The 13,261-nt window shown below is 49.6% G+C and overlaps 2 protein-coding genes across 2 annotated transcripts; both read left to right on the top strand.

Annotated features, from left to right (window-relative positions):
- Positions 1-177: 177 nt before the first annotated feature.
- On the top strand, positions 178-6,826 carry ENH_00028550 (Vacuolar transporter chaperone 2, related; the record flags this gene model as incomplete). Its single annotated transcript, XM_013584711.1, has 14 exons — positions 178-306; positions 450-690; positions 1,578-1,662; positions 2,166-2,255; positions 2,517-2,640; positions 2,988-3,093; positions 3,371-3,482; positions 3,604-3,952; positions 4,562-4,672; positions 4,854-4,953; positions 5,254-5,571; positions 5,716-5,753; positions 5,993-6,240; positions 6,622-6,826. The coding sequence occupies 14 exons, from the start codon at positions 178-180 to the stop codon at positions 6,824-6,826; spliced, it is 2,256 nt and encodes a 751-aa protein (XP_013440165.1).
- Positions 6,827-8,653: 1,827 nt separating this feature from the next.
- On the top strand, positions 8,654-12,453 carry ENH_00028540 (hypothetical protein, conserved; the record flags this gene model as incomplete). The annotated part of the gene is made up of 7 exons (XM_013584710.1): positions 8,654-9,252; positions 9,612-9,823; positions 9,942-10,039; positions 10,677-10,967; positions 11,090-11,291; positions 11,601-12,062; positions 12,239-12,453. 7 exons carry the CDS (start codon positions 8,654-8,656, stop codon positions 12,451-12,453), a joined length of 2,079 nt encoding a protein of 692 aa, XP_013440164.1.
- Between the last annotated feature and the right edge of the window lie 808 nt (positions 12,454-13,261).

Genomic DNA, 13,261 nt, shown 5'->3' with positions numbered 1-13,261 from the left:
TTCCCATTGATCTCACACCTTAAAGACGTTTTTGATGTTCCTTTCTCAAATTTGAGCTTGGCCCAGTACCGGTTCTTCCCTCCTGCCAAGCGCGCTGTTGCTCGGAGCTCCACTGCTTCATTTGCTTCACAATGAGGCTAATTTTCCTAGGCTAGTTTTGCGCACGCTTGATCGACAATGGCCGCCCCTCCATTTCAAATGCGCGTTCCTGCGCACTATCTCTCCGCCTATGTGGATATCCGGCGCCTGAAGAAGAAGCTGGAAAGTCTTGTACAGCGAGCGCAACGCCAGCGAGCGACTGTGCGAGTAAGCAGCCTTTGTACTCCTCCCTTCTGATTGGGCGTGGCCATCTTGAGCTTATCACCAAGCCATGGTACACAGCTGCATGACCTGAACCATTTGTTTTCGATTTCTTTCTGCGTTCCGATTTTTTCGTTTTCTGTCTGCAGCGGCGCCTTGACATCCTACAAAGGCCTCGAATGCTTCCCTATGGCAGAGCTCAGAAACCAACGTCACCAGCTGCTGCAGGAGAGCATCAAGATGTGGACTCGCCAGCTTCCTTGTCTGCCTCAACAGACCCTTCGCACACCCACTTTTTGCCCTCTGCAGCTGCGGCAGCTGCCCGAGCTGATGATGGAATGGCGGGATCCAGTCTGAGGGCCGAGGCAGAAACACTGTCTCTGCTACCAGGTAGGGCTGACCTGCTCATGCGCAGTAGAGCTCCGGCAGCCAATGTTAGACCATTTAATTATGCAGACTTGGGTGCGTGCAACTGCACATTTCGTCGTGCATATGGGCGCGTGCCGAGGCATGCACACATGTGAATTGTTAATGTCAAACAAGCTAAGTTTGTTTTCCTGTTGAGTTCTGTGTACCGTGCTCGTTTAAGTAGTTGACATCATGAATCATGCGCTAACCCTTGACCTCCTGATTCTCAAATTCGGGGACTTTCGAGATTTCGCACACATGCTGCTCCTGTGGTGTTTGATTGACCTCTTGTCCGTGCAGAGGCTCAATTCTGGGGTCTCCTTCAACAACAAGTGAACGAGTTGAATAAATTTGCGACTGAGAAGGAACGACAAATTCAGTCGGACATAAGGCTCATCGCTGCGCGCATGGAACAGGCGCGTCTTCATTCCAAGCTCGCTTGTTGCTTCGCCACATGCGTAGCTAGCGTTGCACTTGACAAGTCTCTTTTTTGAAACCCAGGTGTTTCCTGGAGAGCGGCCGCTGATGGCCGAAGAGGCTCTTATCTTACGAGGGAATCAGTGCACCTTTGCTGTTGTGTGGGGGCTCAGCACGAAAAGCTGCAAGGAGACGAAGAATTACTTATCGAAGAACAGTCAGCGGGTGTGTGAATTTTGCATTGTCGGGGGCTGTTGAACCCTGCATTGCCGTTGCTCTTGCGTCTCGCCGTATACGCTTCGTGTGGCAGTCCTGATGCGTATGCTCATGCTTCCACCCTTTGCTAAATAATCCATTTTCTGCCGCAGAAATAATTCATCTTGACTTGTACATCAGGACGAATCACAAAGCATTGCTTGCCCTCTGTTCGCATTTCGACCGTCTTCTCACAGGCGTAAGCAGCTGTAGTACATTGACTCTTTGGAAGCAGTGGGAGGGCATTGGCCTGTATAGCATTACTCACAGGCGTAAGCAGCTGTAGTACGTTGACTCTTTGGAAGCAGTGGGAGGGCATTGGCCTGTATAGCATTACAAGTCCTGTCTGCATCTGGGTCTGCGAGCCGTCTGCACATAAGTGGCCTCCACTTCTGTGCAGACCCAGATGCAGACAGGCGGGAGAAACGTTGATAGGTGTGCCTAGGTTTTGAGAAAGTAGTTGTATGCGAAGCTGATAGCACGATGGTACGAAACTGCCTTCCTGCAATGCAGGCGAAGACTGCACGATGGTTTTCTACATCTCTTTTGAAGGAGGCGTACTGCAATGTCGACCTTGAACGACTCGTTCTGATGTTGTCTCTTCTTTGGGGGAAGTTTCGTTCTAAACTTGTACGCTGATGAGCAAACACCAGGCCTAGGGTTGATAAACTTGTGCTCGATACACTTAGCGTGGCGTGCTTTTGAAGAGTCAGAATTGGCTGATGAGATGCATGATGGGCGTGAAGCAAACAGGAGGCAAGCTGTGTATGCTGGGGAATGTGCAGGAGGGGAAACAGCTGGCGTCCGCAGCATGGAAGCCGCCTGACTCATTTATCCGGGCCACAACAAAATATTGGATCAGACCGGAAAACATTGTAAGTGCTGCTAGTGCTCTTTCATTTGCACTCAAGGGGGCCGCAGCATCCTTGTGGAGGTTCATGCAAGCACAAACATACCCATGCATTATGCGAACCAGGGAAGCTGCAACCTCAGTTGACTGTACACAACGGGGACAAACGGACTCGCAATATTGGCAAATATTGTTTCGAAGGGAAGAAGATCATCGAAGGGCGCATACGGGCCTTAAATAGCAGCTATTTACTTGTTTAAAAGGGTGGCCCGTGTATTTGGTGCAGACAGGGAAACAGCGTGTGGAGTGCGGCTTTGCATCAAGTTCATACTTGTCTACAGGTGCGGGCTCAGTGCCTGATTGTGCGTCATTTGCCATTTCTGGTATTTGGGACGTCAGATAAGGAATTGGTGAGCTCGAGTTAGCGGCGCTGTCCATATTTGCAGAAGTTCATAACTGTTCCACATGAAACCCGCATAATTTGCGGCAGCTGCTCTAGCAACTGGAAGCAAGCCAACTACCGCAGTCACTTTTGCACGGATACACCTCAGTATTTTTTTGTGACGTTCTGATGAAAACGGTTTACTCAAACAAAGTATCAGGATACAGAATTCTTTATATGAAGGGGACGGTATACTTCTGAAACGAAATATCCGTTCCTCCTTTTTATGCTTGCTTTTAGAATACGCACACTTGCATGTGTTCGCTTTTCATTCCTTTCGGTATAGAGGCCCGCCTATGTGGCTTCTGTGTTCAGGAGGCTTCACTTTTAGGTCCAAGGAGTGCCTTGGAGAAGCTCCAGCAGCGTGCTTCTAATCTTGCACCAACACAGATGGTAGCGTCAGTATATTTTGACAGTGCAAGTGGGTGCCGTTCGTTGGCTCTCGCCGTCTTCCACAGTATTCTATCAATAGTGCGGCCGCCTCTGCAGAGCCACTGCAGCTTGCTGCAGTCTTAATTTATAAGGGCAGCACATGGCCGCGCTGGGCGTCGTGGGCATGTAGCAGCAGGTAGCGTAGAATGTAAACTGAAAGTTTTCACCATGGGCTCTCTTATTCTGACTCGTTTGCACATAGATGCCTGACTGAATATTTCCACTCTAAACGCATTTGCGGTGGCGTGGATGCGCTTGCATAACAGATGCGTACAGCTACGAGCGCCGCATAAGGCGTTTCGAAGGCGCGCAGCTGCTGCGGTTTCGTTGGTACGGCACCAATAACAACGGCCCAGATGAAGACATATTCATTGAGCGGTGAGGGATATCACCTTCTTGAAGGCATTCGGTTTTTTGTTGCAAATTCTGGGAGGGCTGGGAAGGGGAGCACATGAACTGTCTACGCACTTCTCCACTTGCTGTCTGCTGCAAACTTCAGGAAAACACATCATGAATCTTGGAGTGGCCTGAGCAGCACGAAAGAACGCTTCGTCGTGCCGCAGAGACTGGTCGCGCCTTACATGCTCCTGCAGAGAAAAGCACGGGACTTATTGCTGGAGGCCTCTGGCTTTGAGCCACCAGAAACTGATGGCGGCCAGAGCCCTGGAGATCCTACTGTCTCAAGTGCAGCAGAGTCATCAAAGCCTGATTCAGTCGACCGTGTGGCTATTGACGCTGCGGGGATTGGCGCGTCGGAGTATATCGCGAAAAATTGCAAATTAAAAAAGGCAATCGAGCTGGGAGAGGAAATACAAGAAGAAATTGCAGAGCATCAGCTTCAACCAATGGTAATCAACGAGCAATGCAGAGCGTGTGCATGCCAAAAACATAAGTGCACGTTCTTGCTCCAATCACTCCATAGCCATTTGCGCACGCCTCTTGAACGCCGTGATAAAGAGGGTTGCTTTTGTATGCTGCGCTTCTTGCCCCAGTATAGCAGTACAGGCATTACAGCATATATTAGTTGTGGCCTTTCGTCATCGAAAAAATGTGGGGTACAGCAGAAGCCTCTCAGCATCAATTTAAGGGTGCCTTCAAGTGCGCACAAAGCATTCGTGTCCTTTCCGATGCAGCTTCGGACTAGTTATCTTCGGGCTGCCTTTCAGTTGGCAACGTCGAACGCTGTAAGCACATAATTTACTGATTGCCGTTCTGCACGTCGCCATATGAGCACACTAGCATATTCGTTCGTCCCTTACACGCATGTGGTGGCAACGTGCCGTTTCTTTTAGCACGCCTCCACAGTGCCCATCGTGTAGAATTATGGGATGCGTGAAGTCACGAACTGTTAAGCAGCACATTGACGGATAGTTGGAGTGAGGATCTGCAGCCGTCACCGTTGGTGAAGCATCTGTTTCACCTTCAGATTTATGTGGCCGCTGCATTTGCTTCCACAGGTGCGCATTTCTTTGGACACTAATTTGTGCATGGTCAACGAGTACAGGCCTCAAAGACAGGAATATGGAGGTTTCAACTGGTGTCGACTTGCTGACGAGCTGCTCGGAAAGGTATGGATTTGTTCGGCTGCTCAGAGGTTATATAGGCATACACTCTCTTTGCTAGCAAATAGGCGTCATGACGCACCCAATATTTTGGAAAGTACACTCCTGTGACCTGGGCAATTGACATTCCAGAGTTCCCTCTTTGATGCTTCGCAGTAGCCCCTGTAGTGGTGTGAGTTTTCTGCAGGATGAAGTTGTGCGGTTTCCCTATGCAATACTTGAAGTTAAGGTTCAGCAGCAACCTCCGCCTGCTTGGGTGCAATCGATGCTTTTATTAGCGGATGCGAGTACGCGTATGCACGTGGGCATCAATGTAAAGTTTTCTGTGAGCTGCTCTGGCGATACTTTTCGGGAGCGACTCCATATCTGGAGACGGTGTCTCATTACGTTGGATGCAATGGAGCTTCAGAGCTCGATTGGCTCGAACCTCAGAATTTTGAAACCGCTGTTCATTCTTTAATTCACAGCTCTCTATAGTTTGCAAACTGTGTTGCACACGCCGCTTAATTAACGAACTTCCCTGTTGTGTTTTGTTGGCATTGGAAGGAGCGACGTCTATGGAAGTCTGTGATGCGTCTGAGCTACAGCGCTGGTGTACAAATTTTCTAAATTCCAGCACGGCATGGCCTTCCTGCATCGCGACAAGATCAGCAGCGGGCTGCTGCCTCACTGGTTGCAGACGCCGCTGTCTGCTCAGCAGCAGAATCAAGATGAGCAAAGCTCAGCCAACAAGAAACGCAGCAGCCTTGGAGTGCCAGCGCTAGGTGGCTCACTGTTCGAGTCTCTGCGGAATAGTCCTGATAGTCTCCTGACCCCTTTAGCTCGCAGCTTAGCAGACCAGCATGCGCCAAGGCTTTCACCGTCTGACGCCCTGGGTGTAAAGAAACGAAGCTTGTTTCCCGTTGGTAGGTATAGATTCGCAATTTTCAACTGCATAAGTCTAACCGGATTGTAGGAAAGCTCCCACAACCAGGTAGCATCTGCCACATTCGTGTGGTGCGTGCACCCCTTAACTTAGCTGGGTTAACGCGGCCAATAATGCGATGCAGGCGAAGGCAAGCCAGCGGTTGCAACGGAACCAGACTGGGTACGCGGTTCTCAGACGTAGCTGCAGTTTCCCAATGTGGTAACTACAGCTGCGATGCATGACGTGCTTTCGGGGGGCCCCTATTTTACTAATGAGCGCGACATGTGGAAGTAGCCCGACCGATAGAATGTGCATACATCGGTAATGCGGCCGTTATGAACGTTTCTTGCAGCAATTGTATGTGCATACAGGAGGATGTAACGGCGACAGCAGCGCATCGTACTTTCTGCTGGCTACAGACAGAGCAGCAGTTGCAGCTTCAGCAGGCTCCTCGTCCCATTTGCCAGGACTCGTCTGCTGAGGGGGAATTTGAGGAAGAGAGGGCCTCTGGAGTTATTCTAAGCAGTGCAGACTCCATGCGACAACGACTGGTGCGCCGCCACATTCGCACTGTGAGAAAAGTTGACCCGAAAACGTCTTTCGCTGGAGAACGCACCTTCCTCCACTACATTCAAAAAGGTCTCTATCTGGCTGGAGCTAGTCTCGCGTAAGCTCATATTAAAACTCGCACAGAGGCCCACATCATTTCCTAAGCGTGCATTAATACCAACTACTTTTAGTGCATTAGTTGAACATGTACTGAACAGAGAAAGGGGCATTGATGGTGTCGCATGCTGTGCAGCTGTTTGCAAACGCTGAGCGGAAGCTGGGGACTAGCTGTTGTCCTTATACTAGCGTGCGCCTGCGCTCTCCTATGTTGCGGAGCCTACGCGATATACGCGAAGCGGTGCCAACGAATCTCACAGTAGGCATTGAATTTGCTGCACCCGCACTATGGTCTCTTGACTTATCAATTACTTGTTAAACGCGTGTATGTGGAAGACTCCGTGTCTCAGGTGGTGTGTATCGACTGTGTGTATGTTTTCAGGAGAGTCGCGAAGGCAGGAGTAGCGAACGTTGTGCAGCGTATAGACTCACGACTAGGACCAGTACTGGCATTTATTGCTGCTGGCGTGGCAACAGTGCTCGTACTAGTTTTCCAGATTGACGTCAACTTACGGAGCGTTTTGCATCACCAAAGGGCAGACAATCTCTCTCATTACAGAGAGAACGTGCAGTCTGCAAGCCAATGAATACTAAGGGAAGGCAGGCGACATGTTTTGCTACTTTGAGTAGCCGAACGTTTCCCTTCGACACCATTGTAAGGTAGTCAGTCACGTGGCTCGTTGCGAGTTGATAGAAAGACTTCATGAAAAGTACCTGTGAGCAAGTTAAAACCTTGAGAGTGTGGTTTTGGTCTAAGCAAGGCGGACGAACTGGATATTCATGTAGTGCCTTTAGCCCGCAAAAGTGTAAAGATAGATATGCAAACTGCGTACAGTCAGGTAAACAGAGCCTCGCAAGGGCCGACAACGTGGAGACGCCACCCTCCGCAGCTCGATATCTCGAAAAAGGGGAGTTGTCTGATACTGAATTACCCTGAATTTATTTACAAAGGGATTCTTCAGCAGTTACGACTTACTTACAGTTAAGAGGAGCTCACAGCAGTCAACACCGCGTCCGTATCCATTTGTGCACATGCAGTGCTAAACATCATTAGTCAAGGCGCACAAAGTGCTTGAGAGCGCATAGTCTGCTTAAGTTGGTTTTCGACCGTGCAGCGAGGCCCTTGACTCTTTTGGCGACGCTGCCTTCCTGGGGCCTTCATCGCTCCCCCGTACTGCCTGATAACAAATCCACTTCTCCTACTGTGGCTTCCTTGGCACTGGCCATCAATAGTCGGTAACTTTTCGGAGCAAACTAGCTAAACAAACTCGCTCTTGCTTCTCCGGCTCTGGAACCCACAAGCAAAGTGCAGCTGCGCTTTGCTTGTGGTGTCCATTGCCTCATAGCCTGTTAATTGAAGTTTATCTACTCCAGACCTACGCATAAAGGGCAAGTAAACACGTGCATGCCTCGATACTTTCTGGTGCAACTCATAACATAAAGCACGAAGCATGTGGCTTCCAGCCGACTCCAACGTGGTTTTGGGATCTGCAGGATGAAGAAACCAAAATTCGCAAGGACACGTACTGTGAATTTGTAAAGCTGGGAGCGAACTTTTCCTCAAAATTTTCCACCGAGGAACAGTGCAGCCACTACCACAGGACAGCGCCTCTATGCAATGGCGGACGTATATTTTATCCGTAGTATGGCTTAGGTGTAACATGAGCTATGAACGTGAAAAATTCGGAAAGCATGTGTGCGCAAATAGGGCACTAAGCGAGCCTGGGGTTCTTCGAAAAATTGGGACTAGTTCTACCGGGTCCGTGCCATGTGAGTGAGTGTATTTTCTGTTGCAACGCATACGGGTGCTCATCCCTGAGTTATTTGGGAAATTCAGCAGTTAAGGAATTATAAAAAGGCATAAATGGAAAATAAATGCTTGTTTTTTAGTTTCACCTATGTAATTACTTTATCTACCGGAGTCCCCAGGTCTTCGGTAGCACAGGGAGACCACACCACGCCATTTCGATCGGAATTATAACAAAACTCTTGGTGTGAAAAGAATAACACGCATATTTTGTGTTCAGGCATCTAAAACAATGTATAATTGATTTCAATCTGAGAGTGGGCGAGTCATCGTGGCAAATAGTTCAAGTTATACTCATGCATGCCTTGGGGCTGTCAATCATCGCTGATTCAAAGGCTCATAATATGATTCTTCTATTTCACCGCTCACTTACTCACAAGAGTATGCGCAGCAGTTAACCTTCCGCATGTTGTGGCCCTTTGTTCTGCCCGTTAGTTGGAGATGTGTGGTGAGGCGACTCATCCCAAGATTTCACAGTAGAAGCGACAACAGCTTTGAAACGTCCTGCGGTCACTCATTTTTGCTTACAGATATGTGGAAGGACTTGTCGAGCTCTCCAATTTGGCAATTTACGCCGTAACGAGTCTCTGTTGGGGTTATCCTCACAATGGCAAATGAGTTCCTGCGTGCAGCGACTGCTGCTGCAATCCGAAAGCGGCTTCCTTGCGGCCGTTGTGAGCCATTAGGCTACACAGCGGTTTCTTACATTCATATATCTCAGGGCCATCTTCTGCTCCGAAACCGCGAGTACAAATGTACAGACGGGATAAAGGGGATGCGTTCGCTGCAGCCGCCTATGAAGATAATGTCGAACTTCATTTCATGGCCCTTTATTTGCTCCTGCCGCTGCCTTTGCACTTTCGCCTCTCAAACCCTCAGCAGCAGAGGCAAAACGAGCACCACAAGCGTCAGCAGAAACAGCAACAGTGATAGCAGCAAGGGCGGAGCTAAACACACGCAGGGATCCTCTCCTGATGCGGATACTGTGCCTGAATTTACAGTAGTGACTGACACTAGCAGCCACTGGCTGCCTTGCTTGGCAAAAGCCAAAATACGACAAGGTGTCTCCTTCGGAAGAATATCTGCTGCCGCCAAAGGAGACAGCAAATCAGCAGATGTGGAGACTGTTGAAAGGAGAGCTATGTCTGTTGTTAGAAAGGCGGGCTTGTGTGCCCCAAAGGCTGCCATCGTGCTCTTTACTGCTGAGTAAGAGGATCAATTGCTTCTTCACAGCTCCAAATCTGCTGGTGACGCTTCAGGTGTAGGTAAAGCTGTATCCTTTTCGTGGTATTATTGGCCGACCGAGTGCTATTTTCTGCTGTTTGTTCGTATCAAACTGCCCCACATATTGCCTTCATCAAATCTCCCTACTTCTGTTTGCCATATTGCCTAGGCGTCTCGCTGATATTGTTGTAAATCCCTCTACTGAGTCCAAATGCGCCCACACAAAGGAGCGGAAACATAAAACGGGCGAAGGTGTCATCTCTGTTGCACCTAGAGTAATTTTGAAGCGAACCTTGAATCCTTTGATTTTTTCTTGTTGGTGTTTTTGTTCCCCCCGTCAGATGGAGTGGCACTTCTCGAGCGCTGCGGCAGTGGCTCTCTCTTCGAGTCTCCTCTTTCCAGCAGTCCCTTCGCCGCAGCAGAGAAGAAGGGAAAACTGCTGCTTTGGAGCTAATAGTGACCACAAGTGAAAAGGCTCCCATGTTGCTACAGACCTTTGGGGTCTCTTCGTTGCCTCATTGCCTGCTGATGCTTGACGGCCGTGTAGTTGATGGTGAGTCATTTTTCGGTGCCTGCCTTCGTCATTGTCTCTTGTAGCTGTTAAGGAGCAGCCGTTAAGCACTTAAAATTGCGTGTGACAGGGTTCGTTTCTCGCTTTGTTGTCTCTGCAGAGTTGCCTGCTGGTGCCTCAGATGCGCGTCGGGAGGCTTTAATGGCTGCGGTTTCTCTGGCTATGTCGACAGGTTCCTCTGGAAATGAAACGAAAGCTGTATGCGCTTTTTAAAAGTATCTGTGGGAGCTTTTGAACTAGATTTGACCGAGTCTCTCACGGTTTTTTGCCATCCTTTCGACTTGCCATATTTTTTGCTGCGTTGTGCTATGTGTATTATTTGTCTTGCCAAGCGTCCCCTTAGTCATACTGTAGTTTCTTTGTTTTTTTGCCCAGATGTCTCCTCGAGATCGGCTGCTGGATCAGCGTACGTGCACGATGATTTGCCAGCTCCAGCTTAACAAACGCTAGGTGTAAAACGACTTATTAAGCCTTAGACAAGCCGTGCTGTAGCCATATGCCTTGTGTGCTCTTGTTTGTTGAGGAACCGTGTTTCTCTTTGTGCGCTTCTCCACTTCGTGCCTCTCATGTTGCGCCACTTGAGAGCTGCTGTTGCTGCACCACAGCAAGCCGAGCTGCTGTATTGGTTCAGACGTGCGTCGATGTGATTGAGTGAGCAGTAGAGGGAGCTATACGGCAGCGAGCTGACCCAAAGCAAATTCAGGTACTTCTGCTATGCAGCCGGCAGTGCAAAGCAGCGAAGAAGGATACCTTATTTACCTGCTTAGTTCTGAGCACCAGTACCAGGTCTACATTTATTTTGTTAACCTGGTTTTGTGGCTTTGGTATATTGCAGTCTCTTCTGCATCAGCTGAAGGAGGGTCTCTTCTCGCCACTGAAGTGCAGGGAGCTCGGAAGCCATCCACCTGTGCGCAGAGGTTCCTCCATAATTAACGATGGCGCAGCTCTCTCGGCGTTTCAATCACCCGTGAAACTGAACAGCAAGGACAAGGAAAATGAACCTTCGTCACCGGCTGGATATTTGCTGGATGCAGACGAACGCGCAGCGCGCTTGGCAGCCCGCGGCACCGTTGCTTTGTTTGATGTTCCTCAACTCAAGACAACGGCAAGCCGCGCAGCCCTGCTGGTGCTTAGCTGTGGGTAGCCAGCGAATATTCACTAGGATTTAATCGCAAAAGCAACTACTTGCACTTTTTAACACTGGAAAGAAAGGGAAGTATGTCTTGGTCCCGAGTTACATCTCTGCAGGATCTGGAGGCAATGCATGAGGTCATTTCTTGGGCTATGGATGTCCGGCGAGGGTCATCAGGAACAGAATTACGAAAAGATGCAATGCCCGCTTCCATGGATATGCGTGGAGCCCTGCAGGAGCTTACTGGAACTGAAGAGCCGCTATGGGCTTCGGACGACTGTCCAATTATTCGGTGTTTGCCACTGTATAATCAGCTACGTAAGCTGCAGCTGCAGCCCTACCAAGGAGTACAGTTTTTCGCTTGTATCTGAAGTCATGACAGTGTCCATCTTTGTAAACTTCTCAGGGGTTTATGTTGTGTATAATTGAAAAGCTTGAATTAAACAGCATTTGCATAGTTTTCATTCAAACGACCCCATTATTTGGAGAGCAGTAGTTGGCAAGTTATCGTGACAGGTTTTTCGGCGTATGTAAACACCATAGCCCGTGTACACGGATGGAGACACCTATAAGATTACCACCTTTATTTTTCACTGAGTTTCACTCCGGTGTTAGTTTTATTTTCAGTCTTAAACAAGAGCTTGTTCACCAAGGCGCGCGGCGCGCAGCCCCTTCCACCGCCGGCAGTCTCAACGGCTGCATCTACGGAAGACGCGGGGAAAACGTCTTTTGCTGATGACTGTATGAGCGTTCCTCTTTGGAAATTGGCAGAATGGCTAGCGAGGACTCGTCGCTGCTTAGCTGCTCGTCTTTTCCTGGACAAGACTGAATCGGCGGGGTTGAAACTGGCGATGAAGAGCCACGTGGACTGGCTCGCAGTCACAGCGAAGTGTAATTATATGCGAATAGATGTCAACGGGGATAGAGACACTGAGCGAGCAGTCGCTGCGCAGAACTCCTTGCAACATGTGACGTGGAAGGCTTGCACAGAAGCCAAGAGAACTGGCGTGCACCCATTCAACGTTTGGTTGGAGCCGCGAGCTCCCAGTCCGGGTCGGACCCTTCTTAGCTGCATGTACGCAGCGTTGGGTAAGTGGTGGATGCCAAGATTTGGCAGTAGAGGCATTTATTTCGTCGAGTTCAGCCAGACCCAGTACAAAGTAGCCCATGAGTTCTACGAGCAGCATGGCCAAAGTGTTTCCTACTCGGTAGTCTCAACAGGAAAAAATGGAGCTTCCGCTGGTTTGGGGTCTTCATTTCTGTAGGGCCGGATGACCGAAGAGTCCAGGAGATAATGGCGCAATTCGACGTGGCGGTGAGGCCGCAGCGACATAAGCAGGCACCGACGAATAGTGCCTACGAATATTACATGCAGAACCCGGACATATCGGCGGGTTTGTCCGGGCTCATGTATTGTTCCGTTACTATGCCGTTCTGCTACCATGCCGTTCACAAGAGAAACGCGTACTGCTCCGTGTAAGTGCCTGCCGACACTTCTGCATGTCGTATCAGTGTTGGCCTTCACTGTTTCGGTCCCTATGGTTCCGTTGTGCAGGTGAAGGCGCATGAATTTTACCCCACGAAGTTCTCGCACACAAAGGCTCGACGCGGCGGGAAGCCCAGGATGGTGAGAAATTGCAGGACTCACTTCTGCAGCACTTGTTTCGTGAGCCGTATGTTAGTTTGCCTTGTGCCTTTCTGCTCTGCAGATGCGCGGAAGGTCAGGTCGCTGGTTCTGGTTAGGTCCCTACTGGAAACCTCCATGGGCGCCAAAGCGAAAGTCGTTCACTGAGGACTGGCATCTAACGAATGTTGCAGCTTAATGTGGCCTTACGCCGATCTGAATGACTGCAGAATGGAAGAACTAAATCAACAAACATTCACCTCTGAACTTCCACTATAGTTCGAATCTAGGCATTTCGTGTCTGCACATTGCGGTCTGCCGAGGCCGCAGCCAGCCGTTCCACAGTCGCTACTTCGCAGAAAGCTACGGCCGTGTTCAACTCTGTGTCGGATCTTCTGCTGAACTGTACTGCGTAGTACTCGAATCTGTATATGGGGCTGAAACCCCTTAATTTTTTGTGCGACAGAGATGGAACCGTCCGGTTAAGGTGCTTCTTTAACAGTACCAGACCTAGTGGAAGCTGAAGGCCGACGTCCGGACACCGCACTTTCGTGTTTGCCTTCATACTGCCTTTCAGCAGCACAAACAGCGTTTCCTCGTCGTACTGGGAGAGGAGGCGGCGATAGCTACTGCTGAGATGTGCTCGCCCCTCGCCAATACGAGT

This window comes from Eimeria necatrix, genomic scaffold (genome assembly GCF_000499385.1).
Source record: "Eimeria necatrix Houghton genomic scaffold, Enh_scaff20, whole genome shotgun sequence".
NCBI lineage: Eukaryota > Apicomplexa > Conoidasida > Eucoccidiorida > Eimeriidae > Eimeria > Eimeria necatrix.
Note: the sequence above shows the minus strand (reverse complement) of the source record. Positions and strands in the feature narration are given on the sequence as shown.